Source organism: Equus asinus, chromosome 21, assembly GCF_041296235.1.
Source record: "Equus asinus isolate D_3611 breed Donkey chromosome 21, EquAss-T2T_v2, whole genome shotgun sequence".
Lineage (NCBI taxonomy): Eukaryota > Metazoa > Chordata > Mammalia > Perissodactyla > Equidae > Equus > Equus asinus.
In genome coordinates this window covers 15,482,657-15,509,075 of record NC_091810.1, presented here as the reverse complement: position 1 = coordinate 15,509,075, position 26,419 = coordinate 15,482,657, and the positions used below count along the sequence as shown (strand labels likewise).

At 51.2% G+C, this 26,419-nt stretch overlaps 1 protein-coding gene across 3 annotated transcripts; it reads left to right on the top strand.

The window, feature by feature from the left end:
• The first annotated feature begins 4,637 nt into the window (after positions 1-4,637).
• TRH (thyrotropin releasing hormone) lies at positions 4,638-7,939 on the top strand. Of its 3 annotated transcripts, none has more exons than XM_014838470.3 (3): positions 4,638-4,890; positions 5,867-6,088; positions 6,763-7,939. In XM_014838470.3, the coding sequence occupies exons 2-3, from the start codon at positions 5,875-5,877 to the stop codon at positions 7,272-7,274; spliced, it is 726 nt and encodes a 241-aa protein (XP_014693956.1). In that variant the 5' UTR covers positions 4,638-4,890; positions 5,867-5,874; the 3' UTR covers positions 7,275-7,939. The 3 variants fall into 3 exon arrangements, with proteins under 3 accessions (XP_014693956.1, XP_070348586.1, XP_044610556.1); XM_070492485.1 differs by lacking the exon at positions 4,638-4,890 and adding an exon at positions 5,015-5,158; XM_044754621.2 differs by lacking the exon at positions 4,638-4,890 and adding an exon at positions 5,182-5,663.
• The last annotated feature ends 18,480 nt before the right edge of the window (positions 7,940-26,419 follow it).

Here is a 26,419-nt window from a genome sequence, read left to right as displayed (position 1 = left end):
ATCTGACCCCTTCCCACCTTTCTCTTATTGTGGGCATCCACCTCCCCTTTCCCCACACACCCACTGTGTGCCCTGGGCCTAGAACCATGCTTAACACCTGTGCATATTCTGGAATACTTGTGGAATAAAGAAATAAATCAGTGATTGAAATGAGAACTGAAAAGTTTCCAGTGGATTCAGCATCAGCAGTTATTGCTCAATTGGGTCAGAAATCTCTAATGGAATGAGTAAGGGGGAATCTGGGTAAGGGAGACTTCTGGAGCGAGTTTCTAAGGAAAAAGGTCAGACACTAAATGGACTCTTCTTTTTGGAATCCCTGAGATAATTTTTATGATCTTGAGGAAGAGAAGATCTTCATTATTTTGACAGCAAAAGCAGAACATAAAGGAAAGAACTGAATATTTAAAAGCTATTATTTTCTGTAATTAAAAAGCTACTATGTGGTGGATACATGAAACTACACGTAACAAAATTGCACAGAACTAACTGCACACACACACACACACACACACACATGAATACAAGTAAGAGTGGGAAAATCTGAGTCAGATCGGTGGGTTGTATCACTGTCACTATCCAGGTTGTGATACTGTACTATAGTTTTACAAGTTACCGTTAGGGGAAGCTGGGTGAAGGGTACCCATGATCTCTTTGTATTATTTCTTACAACTGTAAGTGAATCTACAGTTATCTCAAAATAAAAAGTTTAATTTAGAAAAACCACCACGAAAAAAATTAAAAGGTAAGCTAGGTGGGGCTGCTTCAGGCTCTTCTGCAGCTCAGGGTTGATAAAGACGCTAAAATATCTGAGGGACTTCTCTGAACAGGGTCCAGAGGGGCTTTGAGAGACAAGTGCAGGGGAACTCAGGGGAGGTGGAGTTTGGGCGATCAGAACCCCCCGGGGAGCCAATAGACCTCCTGCAAGCAGACGAATGTGTGTGTGTGTTGCAGGGGTTGGGCAACCGAGAGTCAGAAATAGTGTATAAACCCATTAAATTACTCTATCCTTGGGGCCAGCCCGGTGGCGCAGTGGTTAAGTTAGCACATTCCGGTTCTCGGGCAGCCCGGGACTCGCCGGCCTGGATCCCGGGTGCAGACATGGCACCGCTTGGCACGCCATGCTGTGGTAGGCGTCCCATGTATAAAGTAGAGGAAGATGGGCACGGATGTTAGCTCAGGGCCAGGCTTCCTCAGCAAAAGAGAGGAGGATTGGCAGTAGTTAGCTCAGGGCTAGTCTTCCTCAAAAAAAAAAAAAATTACCCTATCCTTCATTTTCAAAAGCATTGGTGTATTAATCCGACAAGCAACTACAGTCTGTAGTTGTAAGACTCAAGCACATTTGTATTATCAAAGAATTACAAAAAAAGGCAAGCTAGAAAAATATATGCACTGTAGTGATTGCACTCTCAGCTCCATGAGAGAGAGAGCAGGATCCTGACTTTTTGTCTTACTGGATTCCTGTTGTAAAATGTGAGTTTCATTATTTTTCAGGTATGGTGAGGCCAGTTGATCAGGAGGCGGCTGCCATTGAGAAGATAGTTTGTTACTCACGGTTCCTAAGAGGAGAGGCACACCACACCAGGCAGGGCCACACGGGGAAGCGCCAGGGTCTGTCAGGAGGCAGAGTGGGCAAAGAGTTGGGGGAAAGGTGGGCAAGAGCCTTCACTGTGGTTTCTACAGGAAGGAACAGGTGAGGTGGGGTAGTTTAGGGTAGTTAGGATTGGCTAGTTTGAAGAATTCCACCGGGCTCTGGGACATAGGGCCTGTCCCTAGTTGTTTGGAACTTGGCCCTGGGTGATGAGGACAGGGGGATAGTGGTCCAGAGTGTGGCGGGGTTGTGGGCTCTGGATTGGTTAGTTTGCATGTGAAAGGTCCTAGCGGGTAGCTCCTTTACTATATCTAGGAATTGGCTTACCCTGGGGAAGGCAGTCTCTCTAGGGTCAGCAAGATCCCAGAGGTCAAAGCATCAGAAACACGTGGTTAATACAGTGCCTAAGGTCTAGAATAGGTCCTGCTACCTATTTTGAATTGAATTGAATTGAACTGAATTGAATTGAATTGAATATTGCCCAGTGAAGAAGGCAGGAAGGGAAGGCGGGAGGGAGGGTCAAGCAAGTTGTTTTGCTGAGGACACCTCTGAGGCCTGTACCATCCTCTCTGGTCCCTTGGGCTACGTGGGAACTCCTTTGCCTCCTCCCCAGCCATCCAGGAACTCTCCTTCTAACAGGCAACTCAAATCCCTGATGATGGAAATGCATCAAATGGGCTCACCAGGGGGTGATGTTCCAGCCATCTCGCCCTCCAGGAGGCAGCTTTCCCATTCATCCACACTTCTCACTCCTTTCAAGCCTCAGGCTGAGACAAGATTTTGTCGTTGTTGTTTTGTTTGTGGATAGGTAATTCCATACAGGGGAAAATTTCAAACAGCCCTACGGGCTGATGGTGAAAAGCAAGCCCCTCATCCTGCCTCCAGTCTCCCTTTCCCCGGCTCCCCAGCTCCCCCTTTGTACTGTGCTGCACATTGCAACCAAGAGAATCTCTGCATAACAGCATAACAGTCCAACTCCCGCGCCCTCACACAGATGTACACGATGAACACATTGTTCTCTACTCTGCTTTTTTCACTTAACAATACATCCCAGAGCTCATTCCATGTCAGTACGTATGGAACTGCCTCATTCTTTTAAAGGTGGAATAGTACCCCATAGTTTTGGATGGGCACTAGTTGATTTAAGCAGACCCCTCCTGGTGGACAGACATCCAGGCTGTTTCCAATTCTGGCTTCTATCAACCATGCTTTCCTGCATACCCTGTGTATACATCTGTAGTATATCTCTATCTGTAGGATAAATTCTGAGAAATGAAATTATCTTGTGCAAGGTACATATGTGCTAAATTTTCAGGTTGCCATCCAAGGAGCTGTATCGATTTATACCTCCACCATCGTGTATGAAAGAGAACAGGTCTGTCTGATTTAATGCTTAGCTAGGATGGCAATTCTCCAAATCCTGGAGCCTGGCTGGGAGATGAAGCCTGGGGTTTCAGGTTTACCATCAGTCCTGAGCCAATCATCTGACCCTGGGGACACAAAATGTGCCTGGGAGGTGGAGGGCCAATCAGGCCATCTCTCCAGACCTCAGTTTCTTCATTTAAAAATGAGGAGAGAACTCTAGCTGGTGATCTGAAAGTTCCCTTCCACCTCTACCCTTCAATGTCTCTGCCTCTCCAGGCCTGTGTGTTTCAATCTGTGAAGTGAGATGAATAGTCTCTGCCTTGTTTATCCCACTGGTGATGCAAGGATGCAAGGAGATGGTGGGCATGTCAGGAAAGCTGGGTATTCTGCCAAGGGAAGGAGTAATAATTAAACAGTTTTGGAATCCCTTGCCAAAACACTAGCATGGCCTGGGGCATACAAGAGGTACTCAGTTAAACTTTTAGACTGAAGAAATACTGTATGAAGAGACAGAACAAAGCTGGGACTGACCAGAGGTAGGAGAAGCCTTTGCCAATACTGTTCCCTCTGCCTAACATGCGGTTCTCTCCAAGTGGGCCTGTCTAGCTTCTGTGTCTCTAGGACTGACCCAGGAGCCTGGCACAGCGGGTGCCCTTAAATGTTTCAGGATGGAGCTGGCCCAGGACTAGATGTGGCAGTGCTCTCTTCTAAGGTGTCATGTGACTTTGGGGACTAATTGGGGGACAGCCCAATTATAATTGGCATCTATACTTTGCTCCTCCCTGCATGCCCTTCTCTCCCTTCCTCTGCCTGGGCGGGGTGGACCCCAACAGACTTCTGGTCCAGAGGCCACAAATTCTAATGTCCCTCCTCAGTGACTGGAGCAATGTTTTTGGAGACAGCAGGGAAGGGTGGAGAGTGTGGTGACCAGGGGCAGCCAGGCTCAGCTCCAGCTGGCTGTTGTCAGCAGGAAATGCAGGTCCACTCTTTTTTAAGAGAAGCCATAAATCCATTTTTTTTCCCTGAGTTCTCCTGGTTTTTGAGTGTTGGTTATTCAGGTTTTTTTCAGAACATTGTGGGAGTCAAACAAAGACATCTGTGAACTGGCGGTAGCCCACAGGCCACCAGTTTTGAAATTCTGAAAGCTGTTCCCCTCCACCACTGCACAGATGAGAAAACTGAGGCCCAGAGAGGAAGAGGCATTTGCCAGAGGTGACAGTCAAGATCAGAGCCCAGATCCCACTTGTCCCCTACCCCTCCTTTTCCTTCTCTCTCTTTGTCTCTCTCTGTTTGGACTCTCTTTGTCTCTGTCTCTTTGATGAGTGTCTCTTTCGTGTGTGTCTGCTCTGTATCTCTCCGTCTCTCTCTGTGTGCGCCTCACAGTCTCTGTCTCTCTATCTCCCGTTCTTTCCTGCGTGTCTCATTTTAACTGTGTGATTCTCTGAATCCCGGCCTCCGCCGGGATACCCGCCTTAGGTCTGTGCCGGGACAGGGGGGCAGAGATTCTCTCCGTATCTCTCCCTCTCTCTCTGTTCCCTACTCGAGTGATCTCTTAAACAACAGACCTTCGGAGCTGGTGCAGAAACGAGCCTACCCAGCACCCCATCCTGCGGCTCGTGCCTCCTCGCCGCCCCTCCCACCCCCACTGCCCCCGCCCCAGATTTCCGGCCGCGCTGGCAGGCGGCCGGCCGAGCGAGGTACCCTCGGGGCCAACTGCCGTCAGCGCCCCTTCCCGGCCCGCCGACCCCTCCCGGCTGACCTCACCCGCGCCGCCGCCTCGCGCGGATATAAGCAGCGACCCCGCCGAGGAGCGGGCAGCCGGCGCCCCGGGTACTGCGAGCGCTCCCGGACTCCTGGCCCGCCGACTCCAGACCCCGAAACTGCGGTCTTGAAGCCCCCGAATCCCGGACCGGTCCCGCAGAGCTCGCACCGAGCAGGTAACCGCTTCGGTCCCCTCTCCCCCGCAGCGCTGGAAAGGGGGCCCTCTGCGCCCGCCCTCGGGTGCGCCCCGGCTGCGGTCCCCGCGAGCCTCCGCAGCGCGAGGTGGGCGCACCGGCGGGCGCTGCGCTCGTGCCCGGCTCTCCACGGCGCGGGCACACTGGCGGCTTTCCCTCCTGTGCACCCACGTCCTGGCGTCTGAAGCGCTCGGCGCCAGGCTTCCGATGGGAGGTTCGCATCCCGCCTCCGCCGGGATGCCGGCCTTAGGTCTGCGCCGGGACAGAGGGGCAGAACCAAGCAGTCAGGGCGTCGGCGCGAGAGCCTGGGAGTTAGAATACGAATCTGGACGTTAGAAACAGAATTTTCGCGTTGGCATCGAATCTTAGCCTTAGAATCTCAGTCTCAGCGCTAGAAATAGATTTTAGCGTTGGAATTAGATTCCCATCTTAGCCATAGAATCTTAGCTTTAGAAATAGACTCTTAGCGTTGGAATTAGAACGATGGCGTTGGAATAAGAAAGTTGGAGGAGTGTTGGGATAGGAATGTTGCCCTGGGAGCCTTAGGGAGAATCTCAGCCTGCGACGCGGCGTCAGCCTCCCGGCCGTCGGGCCGGCCCTGCGGTCTTGGAGGGGTCGCTCCGGCGAGTCACCCCCGCGCTGGTTTCCCCGGCGCCCCTGACGCTGCAGAGGGCCGGCGGCGGAGGGGTCCCCGCGGCGTCCTGGCTCGCGCAGGCAGAACCGGGCGCGGGCAGGCACTCCAGGCATCCCCATGGGTGAGGACGCCTCGAGCCCGAGGCAGATCCTCCCGCTGCCCCCGCCCCCGCCCGAGGGGCCAGGTGGTCCTGCACCGGGGAGGATGTTTGAACGGCTCGTTACCCCGGCCTTGGGACCCGCTGGGACCGCAGAGCGGGGGATGGAGCGGGCTGGGAGCCGGGGCGCGGGCGCTCATGCTCTCTCTCTTTGCCCCCGACCCCAGACTCCGTGATGCCGAGCCCTTGGTCGCTGCTCGCCATGGCTTTGACCCTGACCCTGACCGGCGTTCCCGGCGGCCACTCACAGCCCGAGGCGGCCCAGCAGGAGGCGGCGATGGGCGCCGAGCACCCGGGCCTGGACGACCTCCTGCGCCAGGCGGAGCGCCTACTCCTCCTCCGGGAAGACCTCCAGCGGCTGCGAGAGGACCAGGGCGAGCGCGAATCAGGTGAGGGGCGGGCTGTCCGGGGCTGCCGGGCGAGAGGAGGCCGCGGAGAGCGCTGGGGGAAAGCGGGACGCCGAGGGCGAGGGAGCGACTTGGTCATCCGGCCGCTTGCCTTTCAAAAGCTCAGAAAGTCTCATTGGCCACACCCTCACAAGGGTCGTGAGCTGACCATTTCCTGGGATCAGATTGCTCTTCCATCTCATTCTTGGGGCTATTTCACAGAGAGCTGAGAATATTTCCCCTTCAGTGGGGAAGATTCTGTGCGGGCAGGGGGAGGGAGGAAGAGAGAGTCTCTCTGTGTGTTGACAGTTTTAATTAGTAGGCACATATATGCCAGGCAGTGTCCCAAGCACTTCAAACCACGTATCACACTATTCCATTTTCCTAATAACCTCTTAGATAGGTACTGTTATTACCATCATTATACACAGAAAAAAACTGAGGCTCAGAGAGGTTAAGTGAGTTGCTTATGGTCACACAGCTAGGGAGTGGCAGAGCTGGGGTTGGAATCAGAGGTCATGCCTTTGACCATCTGTGTGTGTGTGTCTGTAAGTCCTGAGAGGGAGGTGCAGGGCCATGACTGGTGGAGTGTGTGGGAATCTGCCTTGACTGGGAGGAAGGCTGGAGTGGGTACTCAGGGGTCAGGGGGTCCCTCACTGGCATCTTTCCTTCTCCAGAGTCCCAGATTTTTCAACCCAACTGGCTCTCCAAGCGTCAGCATCCAGGCAAAAGGGAGGAAGAGGCAGAAGAGCAAGTTGAAGAGGAGGAGGCAGAAGAAGGGGCTGTGGGACGCCACAAACGGCAGCACCCCGGCCGGCGGGAGGATGAGGCTGCATGGTCAGCTGATGCAACCCAGCAAAAGCGGCAGCACCCTGGCCGGCGTTCCTCCTGGCTCGGGTACACTTTCACCAAGAGGCAGCACCCGGGCAGACGACTGGTGGATCCCCAGGCCCAAAGGAGTTGGGAAGAGGAGGAAGAGGAGAGGGAGGAGGGGGAGCTGATGCCTGAGAAACGCCAGCATCCGGGCAAGAGGGCCCTGGGAAGCCCATGTGGGCCCCGGGGAGCCTGTGGTCAAGCCAGCCTCCTGCTGGGGCTCCTAGATGACCTGAGCAGGGGCCAGGGGGCTGAGGAGAAGCGGCAGCACCCCGGGCGGAGGGCGGCCTGGACCCGGGAGCCCCTGGAGGAGTGAGCCCAGTTTGCTGTAAAGTTGAGTTTGGGATCTAAGGATATCTGGAGCCCTGTGTGCCCCATCTCTTTGAGACCCCTCTTTCTCTCCTCCTTAGATCCCTGACCATAAACCTGAGCCCCCTGTATACACACACCCATATTACTCCACCTTGCATGGCTGACAAGGGGCCAGATCCCAGAGTCTCTCTCCTCTCACCCCTGCAGGCCTGCTCCCCTTCCTTAACCCTGGCTACAATGACCCTTCCGTGTCTTCTAAGGGATTCCCAGATATGGGGCAGGGAGCCTCTGGGGCAAGCAGCCAGTGAGGGTGGAGTGGAATTGAAGCTGTGCCATCCAAATCCAGCTTGCATCCCCTGCCCCATATCAGGATTCGCCATGAGTAACCTTCACCCCCAAGACCCAGGATCTCCTCCCCATCTTCGGCATCCTTTTGTGGGTGGGCAGAGCCCTGACCCACAGCTGTGTTTTTCTTGGGGAACCATTGTAAGTGGAGACACCCTGTGGTGCTGTGCTGTGTGTTGGCTGTGGGAATAAACGTGTGTGGGAATATGCAGACATCGCTGAGAAAGTTGTGGTTTGTCTGTGACCCTCTGGCACTTTCCCCTTGTCAATGATCATCATCCTAACGATAATAAAACATGCATCTAGAGAATCGTGGAGCTCTGTGGCTGCAGTTCTGTCTCAGCTGGTGTGAGATTTCTCTTTTCAGCGTTGAGAGGGGACAGGACCAGAGTTGCCCAGCTCTGCTGAGAAGGGAATCAGGGATCCTGGGGGATGAGAAGTCCTCTCCACTGTCCCCATCCCAGAGCAAGCCTGGGAAGTGGACAGGGGTTCTGGAGCCCATTTGACACCTGGGGAAACTGAGACCTGGAGAAGAGGAAGGGCTTGCTGGAGGACACACAGCTGCCTGGGTGCAGGACAAGAGAGAGTGGTGGAGACTGGGGTAAAATGAAGATGCCATCTAAAGACACTTAAATCCAAAAAATTTAATGTCATGTGAATCAAATAATAATAATAACACCAACAACAACATATACACAGCCCACATTATGTGTCAGACACTGTCCTAAGCACCTTAGGCATGTTAATTCCTTTAATCCTCACGACAATCCTGGGTATTACCATTGTTATGCCCGTCTCACTAATGAGGAAACCAAGGTACAGAAAAGTTAAGTAACTTGTCTGAGGTTGAATTTGGCTCACTCATTGCCAGCTTGCAACCTCTGACTTAAAGGAAACTCCAAAATGTCCTCAGGCCTTAGACTCTGAGTTAGTTAGACCAGCCCCTGTTTGGTGGATGGACGGGCTGCGTGGCTTTTCTGCAAACAGCTTTTAGTCACCTTCTTGGATGGAGGAAGAAGGGGACCAGAAGAGTGTCTGAGACCCAGCTCCTCTCCTTGGGGAGCTCACAGTTCAGGGGGGCTCAGGGACGGAGGAGGACTTGGGGTTTATAAGATGCATTCAACCCATCATCTCCTAGTGCAAAAGCCCTCTGAAAAATTGAGCATTTGTTTTCTCAGATTTCGCTCATTTTCAGATGGACAACACAGAAGCTAGGGTCTTGCCCCGAGGTGCATGAAGCGTGTAGACCCGGCCTTCCCTCTAAGCTGGCTTTCCACCTCGCCCAGCTGCCTACTGGAAGCTCTAAAACACCCCATCGTCACCATCAGGCCAAGTGGGGCGCTCGCCAGATTCCCTCTGCTCGCAGACGTCCTCTGGGGGCAGGTGCCCAACAGCGGCCACGTGGACGGCTTACGTGGGACTTCCCGGGGGTCAGCACTTACTGACACCTGCTCATCGAATCCCCCGACCCCCCAGGAGACCGGGCTGTCCTGTGCATTTGCAGTTGAGGAAAGTTAAGTTGCAGCTGAGTGTGGATAGGTGAGGCACTTGCTCAGGGATGCACCCCACTCTCTCCTGCTTCCAGAGTTGATTGGTCCGGGGGCGGGGGGGGGGTGGAGGGGTTGTTACCTCCTCAGATATGGGACCATTTGAAGAGGGAGAAACCCACCCTCCCAGACATTTGATGTTTTTCCCTCTGCCCCTGTGAGTGATTGTACCAACGCACTGTGACGGAAAGGATCTGACCCTCGGCTTCAGTCGTGAACAAATGATTTGAGCCTCCACCTTCTCATCTATAATACGGGCACAGCCATCTCTAACCTCCCCCAGCATTGTTCTAAGGATTAAATGAGATGGAGCCATGCGTGCAGCTCCTAGCACAGTGCCTGGCACCAAGTTGACCACTGATAAAAGGCGTTGTTCGCTCTAGTGCTCTAGGGCCAGAGAGACTCAAAGCTGAGGCCTTGCAGACCCGCTTGTTCCTTCCTTTATTCCTTCAACAACCACGCACACACAAAAACAAAACCAAAGGCGAAAAAACAAGAAACCAGTCCCTGGGGTTTTATTGCAAGTCGGTGCCAGGCACTGGGGCTCTATCCTTAAAATAGTCTACTGGCCACTCCCAAATACCCCTCTCCTTCCCCCTTTCACACACATGCCTTCACTGGGCCTGGTTGCGGTGGCAGAGACGCTGCATGTGCTTCTCTACATTTCCCAGCCTCCCTTGCAGTGAGGGTGGAGTCATAGACAGTCCTGGCCAGTGGGCTCTGAGCAGAAGGGTGTCACTCCTGGGCTGAGGCAGTTAGAGCCCAGGAGCCTCCTTCACTCCTTTCTTCCTGCCGCAGGAGCCTGGGAAGCCACAGGTTGAGATGGCAGAGCATGTGATGGAGGGGTTCTGGGCCCCGGCGTCACCAGCTGGAACTTAAACCGTGCTTACCCACAACAGACTTCTCATGTGCAAGAAATAAACTGTGTTGTATGAAGTCTCTGAGATTGCAGGGTTTATTTGTTACCACAGCAAAACTTAGCTGGTTCTGACTCCCACAGAGGCCTCCCCCTTTGTTCTTCCTCCGCTGAATCCTTCCCATCTCTCCCTTCTCGTCTGTCTGCCTTCACCAAGGCACCCAGACCAGGGCCGGGCACAAAGTAGGTGCTCAGTAACTATGTGTTGACCGGATGTCGAAAGCTGCAGGTCACTTCTGTCTCAGTTCCCCACCCTGACTTCCTGGGGCTCCCTGCCCCTGAGGGGCTCCCCATCCAGTGGGAAGACAGACAGGTGATGGCCATGTGGTGTGAGAAGTGTTGATTGTGGTGTGCGAAGCATGCAGGGAGTACATGGATACAGGAGGAACTCGGTCCGGTTGGGCAAAGCGGGCTTCCTGGAGGAGGCAACATCCAAGCTGAGTCAAAGGATAAATAAAAAGACAGATATTTCAGATAGAAGGAAAGAGCATTAACAAAGGCCCAGTGGAAGGAAATAATGTGTTCTTGGGGTTGCTAACGTTTGAAATCTGAGGTGTTTGTACCCTCCGTTTCCTCCCATCCCCTACCTTCTAGCCCTGGAGGGGATATGCCTCATCCAGGCCTTGTGCTTTATCTGGTCCACCCTGCTCCCTGGTTCAGTCCAGTTCCCACACAGGGACTCTGATTGCCATGGCTTAGAGGTGTGTGAGAGCAGTGTGGTTTGGGGTGGGATCAGGGAAGCTTTCCTGAGGGAAGGGGCACCTGAGTTGAGTTTTGAAAGATAAAGGAAAAAGAAAACTTTTCCTGAGCACTTACTCTAGGGCCAGACATTGGGGAAACCGCTTTTACTCCCACTGTCAGGCACATAGTAGGCGATTTGCAAATATCTGTTGAATGAATTAATTACCCATCATAGTCACCCCTAGTCCAGCAAAGAGGAAACCGAGAGAGAAGTAAAGTGCTTTTCTAAGCTTAGGAGTCTGAAACTTGGGGGTTGTCTCTATGCCCCCCTAACACTCACATCCAATTTTCACCATGTCCTGTAGATTTTACCTCCTAGACACATCTCAAACCCACCCATTTCCTTCCAGCTTCTCCACCACCACCCTGATCCTGGCCACCATCATGTCTCATCTCGAGACTGCAGGGGCCCCCTCGCTGGTCTCTGGCTTCCACTCTTATCTCCCAAACCCGTTCTCCACACACAGCTGGAGGGACCTTCTTGAAGTACAATGTGATCACAGCAACCACCTACTTAAGACTGATCAGTGGCTCCCATTTCACCTGGGAGAAAATCCAAACTCCTTGTCATGGCCCGTCCAATTGGCCTCCTTTTGTCTCTGAACACACCTCAGGGCCTTTGTCCCTGCTGTCCCTTTGCCCAGAGAGCCCTCTTTCCTGCGACTCCTGGTGGTACCTCCCTGTGGTGCCTGCGAGGCTGCCTTCCTGGAGTGCAGAGGTCGCAAAGAGAGCCCACGTTTCTCCGCCTCCCTGCAGCTGGCTTTCGGGAAGCACAGCAGGTTCTCTGTGCGGCTGCTCTCCTGGGAGATTTGGAAGGCTGCTCTGACGATTCCTGCCGGAAAGCAAGGTGGCAGTGACGTGTGGCGTTTCTGCAGCAGCTTCTCAGTGCCCCAACGCAGGCTTCGGGAGTATCTGGAGTCAGTTGCTGATGGCAACTTTCTGGCCAGCTTCATGGCTACAGGAGTATGTTCCTTTCTTTTCTCTTTTCTTTTTCAACAACTTTATTGGGGGTATATTTTACGTGTCATAAAATTTATCCATTTCAGGTAGACAATTCAATGATTTTTAGTAAATTTACCTAGTAGTATAGCCATCACATCACTACAAATCAGTTTTGGAACATTTTCAGACCCCCAAGAAGACCCTTAGGCCCACTTACAGTTAATCTCTCCCCGCCCTCAGCCCCGGGCAACCATTAAGCTACTTTCTCTCTATTAGCTTGCCTTTTCTATATGTTTTATACAAATAGAATCATAGAACACATGGTCTCTTGTGCCTGGCTGCTGCCGCGTAGCCTAACGTTTTTGAAGTTCATCCATGATGTAGCGTGTTTTAGTGGTTTGTTCCTTTTGATTGCTGGATAGTAGTCCAAGTAGTGAGTTCTTTGAGCTCAATAATCCCAAAGCTGGCTCCTCATTTCCCACCTTCCTGATTGGAAACAGGGAACAGCTTCCCTGGCATCCACGTTTGTGGAAAGTGTGAATGAAGGCCACACGAAGGAAGGCGGAGCTGGGACCTGAGACCAGCTCTGCCTGATTCCCTGGCCCGAGAGGGAGGTGGTGGGGCAAACCCAAACATTGTAGGGCGCTATGCTCTACCTTTTAAAAACCCTTCAGAGGACACCAAACAGCCCACTGCAGGTGCCAGTGTTCACATCCACACCGTGCCACCAACAGCTGACTGCGTGCAGAGCCCTGTGCAAGGCACTTTCCACCCACCATTTCCACCTCCACTGTATGGGTGAGAAACGCCTGGTTCAGAGAGGTGAAACGACTTGCCTAAGGCCACACGTCTTACGTGGATGGCACTGCCGGGCTCACCCAGTTCTGTAAGCCTCCAAGTCCACTGGTCTTTTCTCTACCCGTGCTGTTCCTTGCTCAGGCAGCTTTGAAAAGCTGGGGAACATTTCTTCAAGGGGCTGCCTCTCACAAACTCAGCGAAGCTGCCTATCCTGCTTTGGTGTGAAACATCCTGATATCATGACTTCCTTTAATATGTTCTTTGATTAACTCTTTCTGTGAACTGTATTTTGATTAATTAAATGCACTCAGAGGACCGGTTTGCCGAGGGACTCAGTTCCTGATCGGGCCTCTCGGGTGGCACGAGAATGTGGAGGGCTACTTACCTGAAGGATGTTGGCAATTAGAGCCCATTTCGATTGCCTGGGCGCGAGCTGACTGCCTTGGAGAACATCAATTAGTTTATCGGCTAAATTGTGCTGCGAGTTATGGGTTTCCAAGGGGACCTGTGGTCAATGCCAGGATTTAAGTGGCTCTAGTCTTCAGGGATCATCTCCCCTGAATCGCGGCCACATTCTGGGCCTGGTAATTATTGGCAGACTGATTAGGCCTTGTCCGTTACGGAGAGTGACTTCCTAATCACCAGCTGCCGGAGCAGAGCTTCCCGGCACCAACGCACGTCCACCCCGTCCGACGTGCCAGAGGCTGGCCGCATGTGTGGGCACAGCTGCTTCGGGCCTGTGGCCAGAGAGATGGCACAGGGCACACGCTGGGCTCTGCCTGGTCTCCCTTGGGAGGAGCACAGGGTCTCAGGGCAGCCCTGGAGAGGGTGGAACCCCAGGGGGCTCCTGGGAGGTTGAACGTTATCTCCAAGGGGATGCCTGGCCTAGGAAGGAAAGGGAGCCCTCCTAGAAAGGGCTCTGAGCTAGTAATGGAAAGGGTCGGTATTTAGTGAGCACTTACTGTGTGCCAAGCACTGCTCTAACCACTCCACAGGCAGTAGTCAGTCAACTGTCTCCAGGAGGAAACCGAGGCACAGAGAGGTGATGTGATTGGCCCACACATCTGAAATTCACATCCAAGGTCTGCTTCCGAGTTGAAAGGCTGTGGAAGGCTGGCTGTCAGCTTTCACGTGTACTATTGCTTCTCGCCGCGGCTGTGAGGACCCCCAGGTCCTAAGACTCTTTCAGGGGCTCTGTGGGGTCTTCACTTTCCTAACCACATATCTGTGCGGGGCCTGGTTTTCTTCATATGCTTCAATCAAAATTTAATCTGTGATTTAATTCTAGAAGCAGATAAAATAATCCAGTTGTTTTTTTATTGTCAGACATTTAAAAGATTTGTAAAAATGTAAACCGATGCCACTCTTCTCATTAAATTGTTCTTTATTTTGGAAACTATGTTTTCCACAAAAATGTTTTGTTTATGTTAACACATAATGGATTTATTACTTATTTTTAAATAAACATTAAAAAAATTCTCATTTTGGGGCTGGCCCCGTGGTGCAGCAGTTAAATTCACATGCTTGACTTCAGTGGCCCAGGGTTCATGGGTTTGGATCCTGGGCGCGGACCTATGCACTGCTTATCAAGCCATGCTGAGACAGCATCCCACATATAAAATAGAGGAAGATTGGCATAAATGCTAGCCAGCGACAGTCCTTCTCAAGCAAAAAGGGGAAGATTGGCAATAGATGTTAGCTCAGGGCCAATCTTCCTCAGCAAAAATAAATAAATAAATAAATAAATCTCATTTTAATTTCTACTATAGGAAATATCAATAGCTATAACCCACATAGTCAAGGTTTTTGGGGTTCTCAATAATTTTAAGATCATCAAGGGGTCCTGAGATCACAAGATTGAAAACCGCAGATATACCCTATCATAAAAAGAGCTGATACTTAGCAAACCTGTGTGCTAGGCCTTGTTCTAAGTGCTTTACGTATTTTGACTTATTTAATCTTCTCACCCAGGAAGTAATGATTACAATTATCTGTGTGAGAAAACAGAGGCATGGAGAGGTTAAGTCTCTTGCCCGAGGCCACACAGCTGGGACATGGCAAAGCCCAGCCACCACCCTAGGCCTCTAGGCTCTGAAGTCTGTGCTCTTAGCCATGGCCCTACACTCTACCTCCAGGCAGCCTTGCTTACACTCATGGGGGTGGGGGTGGGGTGGGGGGCAGGAGGGGGCACCTGCACTGAGCTAAGGGCTCACCTGTTTTATTTTGTTTTTTCTTGCTGAGGAAGATTAGCCCTGAGCTAACACCTTTGCCCATCTTCCTCCACTTTTATAAGTGAGTTGCTGCCTCAGCATGGCTGAGTCATGTAGGTCTGCGCCTGGGATCCAAACCCATGAACCCTGGGCCTGCGAACCCAGGCCATCTAAGCAGAGGGTGCCAAACTCAACCACTGTGCCCATGGTGCAGGCCCCAGGGCTCATCTGTTTTGATGGCATCATCCTAAATTCCCCATAAGGACATTTCAGCACAGAGAGATCCAGTACTTTGCCTGGATCACACAGCCAGGAGGGGACTTCTTACTCCCCAGTCCTGAGTGGGACCCTGGCCCCACCCCCACCTCCACCACAGAGATTGGCTTGAGGTGGGGGTGTGGGGGAGCAGCAAGCAAAGAGAGTTAGCTCCAGGACTTCTGCTAGAATTTTTGGTAAAAGGCTCTCTCTTTTCCCTCACAGGTGCTAAACTAGTAGGATGTTAGCCTGGAGCTGCTGGAGGCCAGCTTGCCAGTGGAGAGAAAGAACCTGGTGGAGAACGAAGCCAACAGAAGACAGTCACGAGATGGAGAGAGAGACAGGTATCTGGTGACTCTGAGCCCCTGGAAGCCATACCGTATACCCTTGGCCTTTTCAGTTAGAAGGCCAGTAAGTTCTGTTTTTTCTCAAGTCATTTGTTTCTTTCAAATAGATCACAAGTTTTAACCCACTCTATAAATGCCACACTCCTTCAGTGTGTTTTTGAGTGGGAATATTCCTTCCTTTCTGTCCCCCTACCTCCTGCCAACCACTTCCCCGGTCACTGCCCAGCTCAGAAGGGCACGCTGGGGAGGGCTCCAGTCGCTCTCTAGGATAGTGTCCCTGTCACCTCTTCTCCCAGATTCTGGTGTGGTTCAGGAGATCAAAGGCAGAGAGGAAGGTGGGGTACCCCTTCTTCCCGCTGCAGGCTGGGCCTCATCCCTGCCTTGGCCATAGCGCCCATGGGCAGCCCTCTCCCTCACCCCTTCAGCCCTGCAGGGCGGCAACGGCTCCCTGCTGTTGCTCTCCTCGGGGTGCTGAAGTACCTCGAGCACGTCTCTTAACCTGCCCTCCCTGTGAGAAAAAGTCCCCTCGCTAAGATTTCTTCAGGGGCTGGCCCGGTGGCATAGTGGTTAAGTTCGCATGCTTGCTTCGGTGGCCTGGGGTTTGCAGGTTTGGATCCTGGGTGCAGACCTACACACCACTCATCAAGCCATGCTGTGGCAGCGTGCCACATACACAATAGAGGAAGGCTGGCAACAGATGTTAGCTCAGGGCCGATCTTCCTCACACACACAAAAAAGAAAGATTTCTTCAGACTCCCTTGCAGTGGGCAGCTGTTCCTTGTCTGGGCTCAGATGGACATAGCCTCACCAGCAGTCATAATAATAGCACCATAGTGAAGACAGAGGCCAGTCTTGTGGAATCATGGGAGACTTTAGTAAGCTCCTTATGCCCATTAATACTAAGGAAAGTTATGAAGATGATGATTATAGCAACTAAGCTATACTGAGCACTCACTATTTGCTGCCCACTGACCTCGGAACTTGACATACGTCATTACGTCATCCCACAATGGTTTTATTGGGTAAGAATTGCCCTTATTCCCATTTTACAGATGAGGGTACTGAGGTTCAGAGAAAGGAAGCCACTCCCCTACGATCACACAGCTAGTGAGTTGCTAAGCCAGGATTAAAACCCGTCTGTATGAACTCAAAACCACACTGTAGATTACGTGACAGAGTTCCAGCATCTAATTTCTGTTTGAGATTTAAATTCTGCCTCTCTCTTAGCTTCCCAGCAGCCCCCTTTGCTCTCACCTGGTTGCTTCTGAGCAGACCCTTCCTCTTTCCCCACAGCCCCAGCTCCTGCCCCTGCGGGACCTCTCAAACCCAAGCTGGGGGCAGCCGCTGGAGGAGAGAGGTCTCCTCTGCATGTCCCTCCTGCTGCTCTTCTGGCGCCAGCCGGAAATGAGAGCCAGACGGAGGGCCTGACCCGCCTTCTCACGGGGGCTCAGCCTGTCTGAGGAGAGAGCGGTGCCTTAATATTAATCACAATAATGGTAACAGCCCCTATCCATCGATCACCTACAGGGCGCATGCCAGGCACACCACATGCATTGTCTCATCTCATTCTCACAAACAGCTTTGCAGTGTAAGTACTACAGTTATGCCAGTATACAGATGGGGAAACTGAGGCTCAAAACCTTTAGGTAACTTGTCTAAGATCAGGCAAGCAACTTGTGATTCCAGTCTTCCTGACACCATACACTTAACTTCTAAGAGAGTCTACCATTGTGTAGACAGTTTCTGAGGCAACAGTCCCCAGAGGTACAGTCAACAAGAACAGGCTGTCTCTCTTCATGTAGCCTGCGAGGTCTTGTGGTGTGGGGGAGGGCTTCTATCTGAAGGGCTCTGTAGAGAGGCTCAGCTGCTGGGCTAATAACAGTGTTAATAACTCTCAAGCTCTTTTTTTTTTGGTGAGCAAGATTAAGATTTTATTTTTTTTTTCCTTTTTCTCCCCAAAGCCCCCCCGTACATGGTTGTATATTCTTCGTTGTGGGTCCTTCTAGTTGTGGTATGTGGGATGCTGCCTCAGCATGGTTTGACGAGCAGTGCCATGTCCACGCCCAGGATTCAAACCAACGAAACACTGGGCTAAGACACATTGCCAATCTTCCTTTTTTTCCTTAAGGAAGATTGTCCCTGAGCTAACATCTGTGCCAATCTTCCTCTATTTTGTACTTGGGATGCTGCCATAGTATGGCTTGACGAGCAGTGTGTAGGTCTGTGCCCAGGATCTGAACCCACAAACCCTGGGCCGCTGAAGCAGAGCATGTGAACTTAACCACTGCACTGCTGGGCCAGCCCCACAAGCTCATTTTTTTTTAAATTATTTATTTATTAGTTTTTTTGAGGAAGATTAGCTCTAAGCTAACATCTGTGCCCGTCTTCCTCTGCTTTATATGTGGGATGCCTGCCACAGCGTGGCTTGATAAGCAGTGCCTAGGTCTGTGCCCGGGATGCAAACCAGTGAGCCCCAGGCCACTGAAGCGGAACGTGTGAACTTAACCGCTGGGCCACTGGGCCGGCGCCCCCGCAAGCTCACTTTAAAGACAGCCTGGATGCTTCTCTCCTCAGAGCCTGGGCATCTGTGCTTCCCTCCAAACCAATAACTCCTGTGATTCTGTATTTAAAATATCTCAGGAGGCTTCTGATTGAAGATGACTGACTGGTCACACACGGTGAGCTCCTCTTCCTGAGTGAACAGTCAAGGATGATCTAAACACTTGAGGAAAACTTGCAACCTAAACAAGAGACTAAGATAAAGGGACAGAATGACCCCAGAGGAAACAGATAATTCTGAAAACAGAAAGGGATGTTAGGGGCTGGCCCCGTGGCCGAGTGGTTAAGTTCCCGTGCTCCTCTGCAGGCGGCCCAGTGTTTCGTTGGTTTGAATCCTGGGCGTGGACATGGCACTGCTCGTCAAACCACGCTGAGGCAGCATCCCACATACCACAACTAGAAGGACCCACAACGAAGAATATACAACCATGTACGGGGGGCTTTGGGGAGAAAAAGGAAAAAAAAAAAATAAAATCTTAAAAAAAAAAAAAAGGATGTTAAAAGAAACAAAGAAGAAAAAAAGAAAATACCTTCTAACTGGTATTCTCAGAGAGATAAGACATAATATAGCATCCATAAAACTAGTAAAAGATGATATAGAAATGGATCAGTCAGGGAACAAGAAAAAACTTGCAAATTAAAACATGACTCCAAACATCTTAGCAATGCGTCTTTTCCTTTCCATCCCTCTGCCCAGCCCTAAATCTAGGGCCACTCGCCCCCTCTCTTACCTGGTCTCTATTGCTGTTCCTTTCCCTTATCGCTTCTCCTGACTTCTGAATATCCCTCTTCTGGCACCAGGGTGATCTTTCAAAAACATGGGCTTCATTATACTTTCCTGCTTAAAACCCCTACTGACTCTTCCTTTCCTTCGCAATGAAAGCTTTCGTGTCTAGAACCTGTGGCAGACACTGTTAGTTGCCTTCTCAACAGACATCTCTCCCATTCATTCACAGTTTTGTTCAGTATCAAGCAGCCAGACATCTCAGAAGAGCTGTATATCGATGGGTCTAAGCCGATCTTGGAAATTCCATTCTCTTGCTAATGATCTGTTTAGGGGTGTTTGTGTCACTTAGTGAAATATGGGATGTCAATGTGGGAAAGATGGGGCCTCGGAGAAAGCTTTCCTCGCTGATAAAACAGAGGCACCACGGGAAAAAATAATCTCTCTTCTTCTGCTTAATGTCATAATGTTCTCAAGTGGTATTTGGAACTTTGGCAGCCATTTTGTGACCATGAGGGCACAAGTCTGAGATAGAAGTCAACCCACTGGGGTGGCAGAGCAGAAAGATGGACACATCTGAGTCCTTGACAATGTCATTGAGCCAAGCAGAATTGACCAAACCCAGAGCCACCCCACCTCTGGACATCTTGTTATGTGGGATAATAAAATTGACTCATTGTTTAAACCACTTCTAGTTGGAATTTCTGTTACTTGTGGCCAAAAGCATCCTAACAACTATAGTACCTGACTTTTCAGCCCCATCCTCTGCCACCTCCCAGCTCTTGTGCTCTCCGTCCTTTGCTGTCACTTTCCTTAGCTGTTCACCATCCCCAAACACGCCACACTGGTTCTTGCCTCTACATCTTTGCCCCCACCATTCTGTCTGCCAGGAATGCCCTTGCCCACTCATCGTTTAATACCCTGAGACTTAACATTATTACTGCCTCTGGGACGTCCTTCCCAACACCCCCAGTTGTGTTGGATGACCTGCCTCTATGCTTCCAGCTCCCCTTTCATCCCTCCCACCACTAGGGAGCATGTCTGTCCTCCAGTGAACTGTGAGATCTTTGTGGGGGGGAGAGAATTGTGTCCCTAGCACTCAGGGAGGACGCTTCTCAGGACCTTTGTGGGTTTGTCACGTCTCGAAATTGCCTCCAAAGTTATGCTCATGTATGGATGTTTGTGTGGTAGAGTGAGCTGGCTAAAAGCCAGGCTTTGGAGTCCAACAGACCCAGGTCTGAGTCTGAGCTCAGGCCCTAACTGGCTGTGTGGCCTGCAAGAGCTAACAACAACCTCTCTGTGTCTCAGTCCTCCACCTGCAAAGTGGAGATGGCGAAACCTAGGGCATCATGAAGATTAAGCGAGATGAGGCTTGTAAACCATTTAACTCTGCGCCTGGCACGTAGTAACTTATTCATAAACGCCAGCTCCTGGGATTATTACTTTATTAGTTTGTATTTAATTTTTTTTGTGGAGAGGGTTGAGAGCTTTTGTCAGATTCTCAAAGGAGTCTTCCAGGAAGGTCAAGAACCACTGTTTGGGAGTAAAAGCAGCAGCGGGTCTGCCCGCTGGGGTGGGGGTACCACGATACGTGTGCACGTCTTGCCATTGTGAAGTCAGCTAGGGGAGTACTGTGTAACTGCCTCCTCCGTGGGGTCAGTGTGCCCACTGCCTGATCTTGCCATGATGAGTGCCCCTTTATCATCTCTCCCCCAAGGCCCTGGGTCCCCGTGACCTCAGGGCTCTCCAAATGCCTCATTAGCGCCTGTTGAGAGCAGACCTGCACATGGGGCTGCTGCTCTCCCCTCATTCGAGCAGAAGGAGGCGCAGCTCTGACAGGGGCGGGCAGGGGCTGCAGCCCCTTTGTGTTTGGGTCTGATGACTCAGGGAACATGGCACTTCTGAGGACATCATTTTCACCGCAAAGAGTGGCTTTGGCCCTCTGGGCTGCACCGTACCCCCACCCACATGATTCCCCAACCCCAGGCCCAGCTCTTTTCCTAAGTTGCGTTAGCACCAGCATTAGAGCTGCATTTGTGGGGCCAGCCCGGTGGCACAGTGGTTAAGTTCGCACATTCCACTTCGGCAGCTGAGGTTTGCCCATTTGGATCCCAGGTGCGGACCTATGCACCACTTATTAAGCCATGTTGTGGCAGGCATCCCACATATAAAATAGAGGAAGATGGGCACGGGTCTTAGCTCTGAGCCAATCTTCTTCAGCAAAAAAGAGGAGGATTGGCAGCAGATGTTAGCTCAGGGCTAATTGTCCTCAAAAGAAAAAAAAAGCTGCATTTGTAATAAACTAGTTCTTGACTCTTTGGTCTTCCTAGTGGCCAAGAGAGGGTGGATCAGAACAGGAAGCCCCAGTGAGCCGGGGGCAGAGCAGGGATCAAGATCCTGCAGGGTGGTGAGCAGAAGTGCACACTTGGTGTCAGGCAAACGAAGGTGGATCCTGGCTCTGCCACTTTCGAGCCGTGGTGTTAGGTAAGTTCTTTCTGCTCTCATCTGTAAGGAGAGGGTAAATAATCAACCTGAGCCATCACTCCCCTACCTTGCAGAGAAGTCATTTCAAAAGTCAGTTCTGACCATGTCACTTTCCTGCTGACATCCCTCAGCCATGCTCCCCAGCCCTCAGGACAAAGGGCAAGTTCCTTGGCCTGCCATTCAAGGCCCTTTGTGAACTGGACACTGTTCGTGGCTCCTACCCCAGACACCACCACCCATCCCATTCAGTCACACTGTACAAACTATTTATCTTCTTAGCCCACCCAGCACTAGTGGCCTCTTTGCCTGGAATTCTTCCTGCTTCTCTTTTTGACCTGGAAAATCCCAGCTTCAGACTCAACTCAGGCACCTCCTCCTCCGGGAAGCCTTCTGTGACCTCCTCCCACGTCGTATCCAGCAAATCCTCTTGGCTCCCATGCATCAGAGTTGAATGGACCTGGCCTCAGAGTCTGGGGGTTCACCTAGAGCAGTGCATCTCAAAGTGTGGTCCAGCATCGTTTGGAAACTTGTGAGAAACATAAAATCTTGGGCCCCACCCTCAGACGTACTGAATCAGAAACTCTGGCAGTGGGGCCTGGTGATCTGTGTTGCAAAAGGCCCTCCAGGGAATTCTGCAGCTGGCGTTTGAGAACCGCTGGTCTAATCCGGTCCTCTGAAGCCACATTAGATTTCCACATCGGAAGTGCCTCGTGACATCAACTGCCACGGTGCCAACTCCGGCACCTGCTGCAGAAGGGAGAGGTCCTGGCCAAGCGGTCGGCTCCCTGGGTGCCGCCAGCTGATGGAGCTGTTACAGATGAGAAGGTTCCCCGTCACATCGCCTTCTCCCACTTCCTGGAGACACCCCACCAATCTCAAATTCTAACTTTCTCTTATTGGCAAAGAAGAAATTTCAGCACCTGTCTCATTTATTTCTCATCAGCCTCCCTTCCCTACCAATCACGCCAGGCAGGGACCTGCTGGGCTTGAGAATCGAACTACGGGTCACCTGCCTCTTCAGGAAAACACTGTAAATTTCACGTGGTTCCTCTCAGACACATTAAATGTTGTCTGGAAAAATACTTCTTTTCTCCTCTTCTCTTGCCCAGCACCCCACCAGTGTGGTTCAGAGAGTTGTGCAGCTCTCAGTAGTCCAGATGTTTTCTGAACCAGGTTTTCCTCCCCTTAGAAGAGTTGTTCCCCTCAATCCTCTGCCCGCCACATCTGGAATCTGTCAGCTTTTCATACCAGGAAGTTCTTCTGATGTCTAACCCAACTCTTTCTTGCTGTCAGTGGCTCCAAACCAGCCATGACCTATAAAGAACAAGTAATTCCATCTCTGTCTCACAGCTCTGGAAACTGGCAAAGGCCAGGCACACCGTAGGCACTTAGTAAGTGTAAGTTTAGAAAAATGAGTGAGTGGGGAGATTAATAATAACAAAATTTGATGATTGAAAATGAACATTTGCTCCAAGGATTATGTGTCTCAGATATATTCAAACATCTAATAACCTTATGAGATAAATACTATTTTATTTGCATTTTACATATAAGGAAACTGAGGCTCAGGGAGATTAAGCAATTTGCCTAAGGTCACACAGCACTTATGTCACAGAATCAGTATTTGAACCCAGGTGAACTAATTGTATAAGTGGGGGCTCGCTTCCTGGATAGTACCTTGAGTGTTGCTTTTCCAAGGGAGCAGCTGTTGCAGGAAGCATCTAGCTCCTGGAGATTCATGAGTGGGGACAAGGCATGAGGCAGAGACAAATGAGCCCTGTAATTGTCCTTTGATGAGAGGCTCCTGAAGAGCGCTGGGGAGGAGGAGGAAGCCATCAGCAGCTGAGTGCCCTGGAGGAGATGTGTGCGCCAAGGCACTAAGTGCCAACAGGTCTGAGGACAAGGCCACTTTCCCTGGCACAGGGCTGGGGCTTCTGTTAGAGCAAAGCTTCAAAACCAATGACAAGCCAGCAAGACGGCGCTTGCCTCCCCCCGTTGCCAAAACACAGTTGTTGAGCCAATATGCCTTTCTTTCTTTTTTCCCCCCCTAAGCCTATCATCATTTTTAATATTTTAAATTTAAGTAATAAATTAATACAGTGTCATTAAAAAATTCATGTAATATGTAGAGCATGAGATATGTAGAGCAAAAATTAGAGTCTCCTTTTATAACTCCCCACCCAGCATTGCTCAGAAGAGGCAGCCAAAGTGCAGAGCTTGGAGGTGGTGGGCCCCGGGCATTGCCAGCGAGGAGGAGGAAGGGAGCACGGGAGGCAACCAGAGGGGCGTTACCATGTGGCCATTGTTTCGTGAAAATCCTCGCAGGCTGTTCACGTGGACGGGATGGGCTGTGTGCGAGGAGGACTCTGGACTCCCAGGTCTCCACGTCCCACACACTGAGGGCTGGTATTTCAAGTACGGAAGTGGGGGAATGTTTTAAAATGTAGATTTCATTATGAATCAGGTATGATGAGGCCAACAGGTGGAAGACGACTGCACTGAAAGATAGTTTTTACTCACAGTTCCTAGAGGAGGGGGCATGCCACACCACGCAGGGCCACCTGGGGAAGCACCAGGGTGGTCAGGAGGTAGAGGGAGGCGAGGAAATGTGGGCAGGAGCCCTTTGCTCTGGGTTCTGCAGGAAGGAACAGGCGAAGCAGGGTAAGCAGATTTAGGATTGGCTAGTTTGAGTAATGTCAGTGACTCTGGGGCAGGGGGCTGTCCCTAGTTGTCTGGCACCTGGCCCTGGGTGATTAGGACAGGGTACAGTGGCCCACAGTATAAAAGCCTCATAGATAAAGGAGGTGGTGAGAATGCGGGCTCTAGATCGGTTAGTTTGCATATGAAAGGAACACTCCCAGGCAAATCCTTTGGGAATCAGCTACTCAGGGAAGGGCAATCTCTCCAGGGTCAACAAAGCCCCAGATATCAAAGCATCAGAATACGGATGATAAAAGATAAAAGTCATGATTAACACAAGGGAGATGGGCACGAGGCTGGTAAGCCAAAGGGGAGGGTCCCATACTTCCAGGGCCATGACTCCTGATCCCCAGCAAGGACATGCCCTCTGCCAGCTGTGACCTCCTGGAAGAGCTGGAGTAGGGAATTGGATAGTGGGCGTTTTGGGGGGTCACTATCAGCCTATCACACTACCCCCTTCCTTCTTTTCCTCTCCTTCCCCCTGGGGTCAGACCTGCATCATGCTCCAGCGACTCACTCAGTTGCCTGCAGATAAGGTACAGGCTGCTCAGTTAAATTTGAATGTCAGGTAAACAATAAATAATTTTTTAATATAAGTATGCCTGGGACATATTGCATAGGACATACTTATACTAAAAAATTATTCATGGTTTATCTGACATTTGAATTTAACTAGGTGTCCTGTATTTTTGTTTGCTAAATCTGGCGACGTTATTCTAGGTCCTTCCCCATTTTCCTTCACGAGTATTTTCCCCAATAAACCTCTTTCATGTCTAGTCCCATATTGGTGTCTGCTTCTCCGAGGACCCCGACTAACACATGGTGAGAATTAAATGAGGGAACAGACAGAAAGATCACAGAACAGTGCGTGGTCACCAGGAGATAAACGTCTTCTCCTAGCCGGTCAGCACAGCCAAATACTACCAGCTGACGTGTGAACCTTGGCCTGCCCAACTCCTTAGTCTATGCTCTCTCACCTCGCCCCCGACACTTAGTAGGTGCTCAAAACACATTTCACAAGAGATGTGTGCATTTGTTTGCATGTCTACAGACTATTTGCAGGAGAACACCAAGGACTGGTGGTGGTCCTGCAGAGGAAGTATGGAAGGGAGACTCACTTTTCACTAAATGACCTGCCTACCTTTTGAATTTGTACCATATGATTGTTAGCATCTATCACAAAACTAAAAAATATTTAAATATATTTTGAATTGAATTAAATTTATTGCAGTTTTTATATCTTGGACGCCACAATTGTGCAGGAGTCCTGAGTGGGAGCCACTATCCTGCCCAAGGCCCCACATCGCTCTGAGAGGCACTGGCTTGGAGGTAGCAAAGGCCTCATCTCCTGTGTTCCTGGAGGTAATTTGCAAGGCCAAGTTCCTAACGTCAGTGCCTAACAATGGCCTTTGATACTGGACAGCCCTGGAGACCTCCCTGATCATCCCACTGCAGCGCTCCCGACCCACCCAGGTTCTTCTTTGGGAGGCAAGGATATTGGCACGGAGGGGCGGGGAACACCTCCCACTTTGCCTCACACTTCACCTACCGGCAAAAGAGGAGGAGGCAGGGCTCATGTCAGGGAGCTGGAATCACAGAAGATCGGCATTTAAAGAGTCTTAAAGGTCAGGGAGAGTAGGAAAATTCCCCCTGACCTCTCTGACACACATTTCTTTTCCTTAGTCCATCCTTGCACACCTCCCAGGATGAGGACCTCACTCCCTCAGGATCAGCCTTCCTAACCAGCACAGCTCTGCCGGGAAGAAGGTGTTTGCTGTCTCTGAGCTGAGAGCTGGCACTGCATGGCTGCCCCAGGATGTCATCGCGGGTCCTCGCTCTGCTTTCCGAGCCTCCAGGCCCCGAGAGCTCACTGCAGAGTCACCCCCAGGATGGCTCCTCCAGCTCCTCGGGACTGGAGCCTTCTTGGCCCCCTACTTGCCCGGCATGCTCAGCCTGGCTTTCTCTCGGGTCCGGCACCTGGGGATGGGATGGAGAGCCAACGCACCTTTAGGAAGCACTTGTTGGGCTTGAGCTCAGAGAAAGCTTGCTTTCTGGGCCCACCCTGGCTGAGGGCTGAGGAAGCATAAGTGTCCTACACAGAGGGCAGCGGGTCTCTGATGACCAGAACACTGGGTGCCCCCACCCCAGTTCTGTGCCTCTCCTGCCTGGACATTCTCAGCCAAAGTTAGAGCTCGGACACTGGCGTCTCCATCTCAAGACACTTCCTCTGTTAACCCATTCTTTCCCTTTTAAAAAATGACTTATTTTTAAAAGTGAAAAAAAGATCTGGAAGATCCAGAGGTAGCTACTTTTACTGGTTTCTTGTGTGTTCTCTCGAGCCATTCTAAGCATTTTCAGCATATGCGTGCTGTCCTTGACTTGGGAGACAGCCCTTGTCCCCCCGTGTGCAACCCTGGAAGGCAGCCCCTGCTCCCTGCTCCCACACACCCTCGGGTGGCCCCTCCTGCTCCCTCCCAGATGGGGTGATGCACCCCTCGCTCTGCACAGAATGATTTTGAAGGCGGCATGTATTTAAGTTTGCACAGTTTAGTATTTATTTAAACAGACATTAAAGAAAACA

Bases quoted from the DNA above. Each gene is read 5' to 3' on its own strand.
- TRH (XM_070492485.1), top strand. From the start codon at position 5,116: ATGGGAGGTTCGCATCCCGCCTCCGCCGGGATGCCGGCCTTAG. The intron at 5,159-5,866 runs GTCTGCGCCGGG...CCCCGACCCCAG, and splicing joins CGCCGGGATGCCGGCCTTAG to ACTCCGTGATGCCGAGCCCT. The intron at 6,089-6,762 runs GTGAGGGGCGGG...TTCCTTCTCCAG, and splicing joins CCAGGGCGAGCGCGAATCAG to AGTCCCAGATTTTTCAACCC.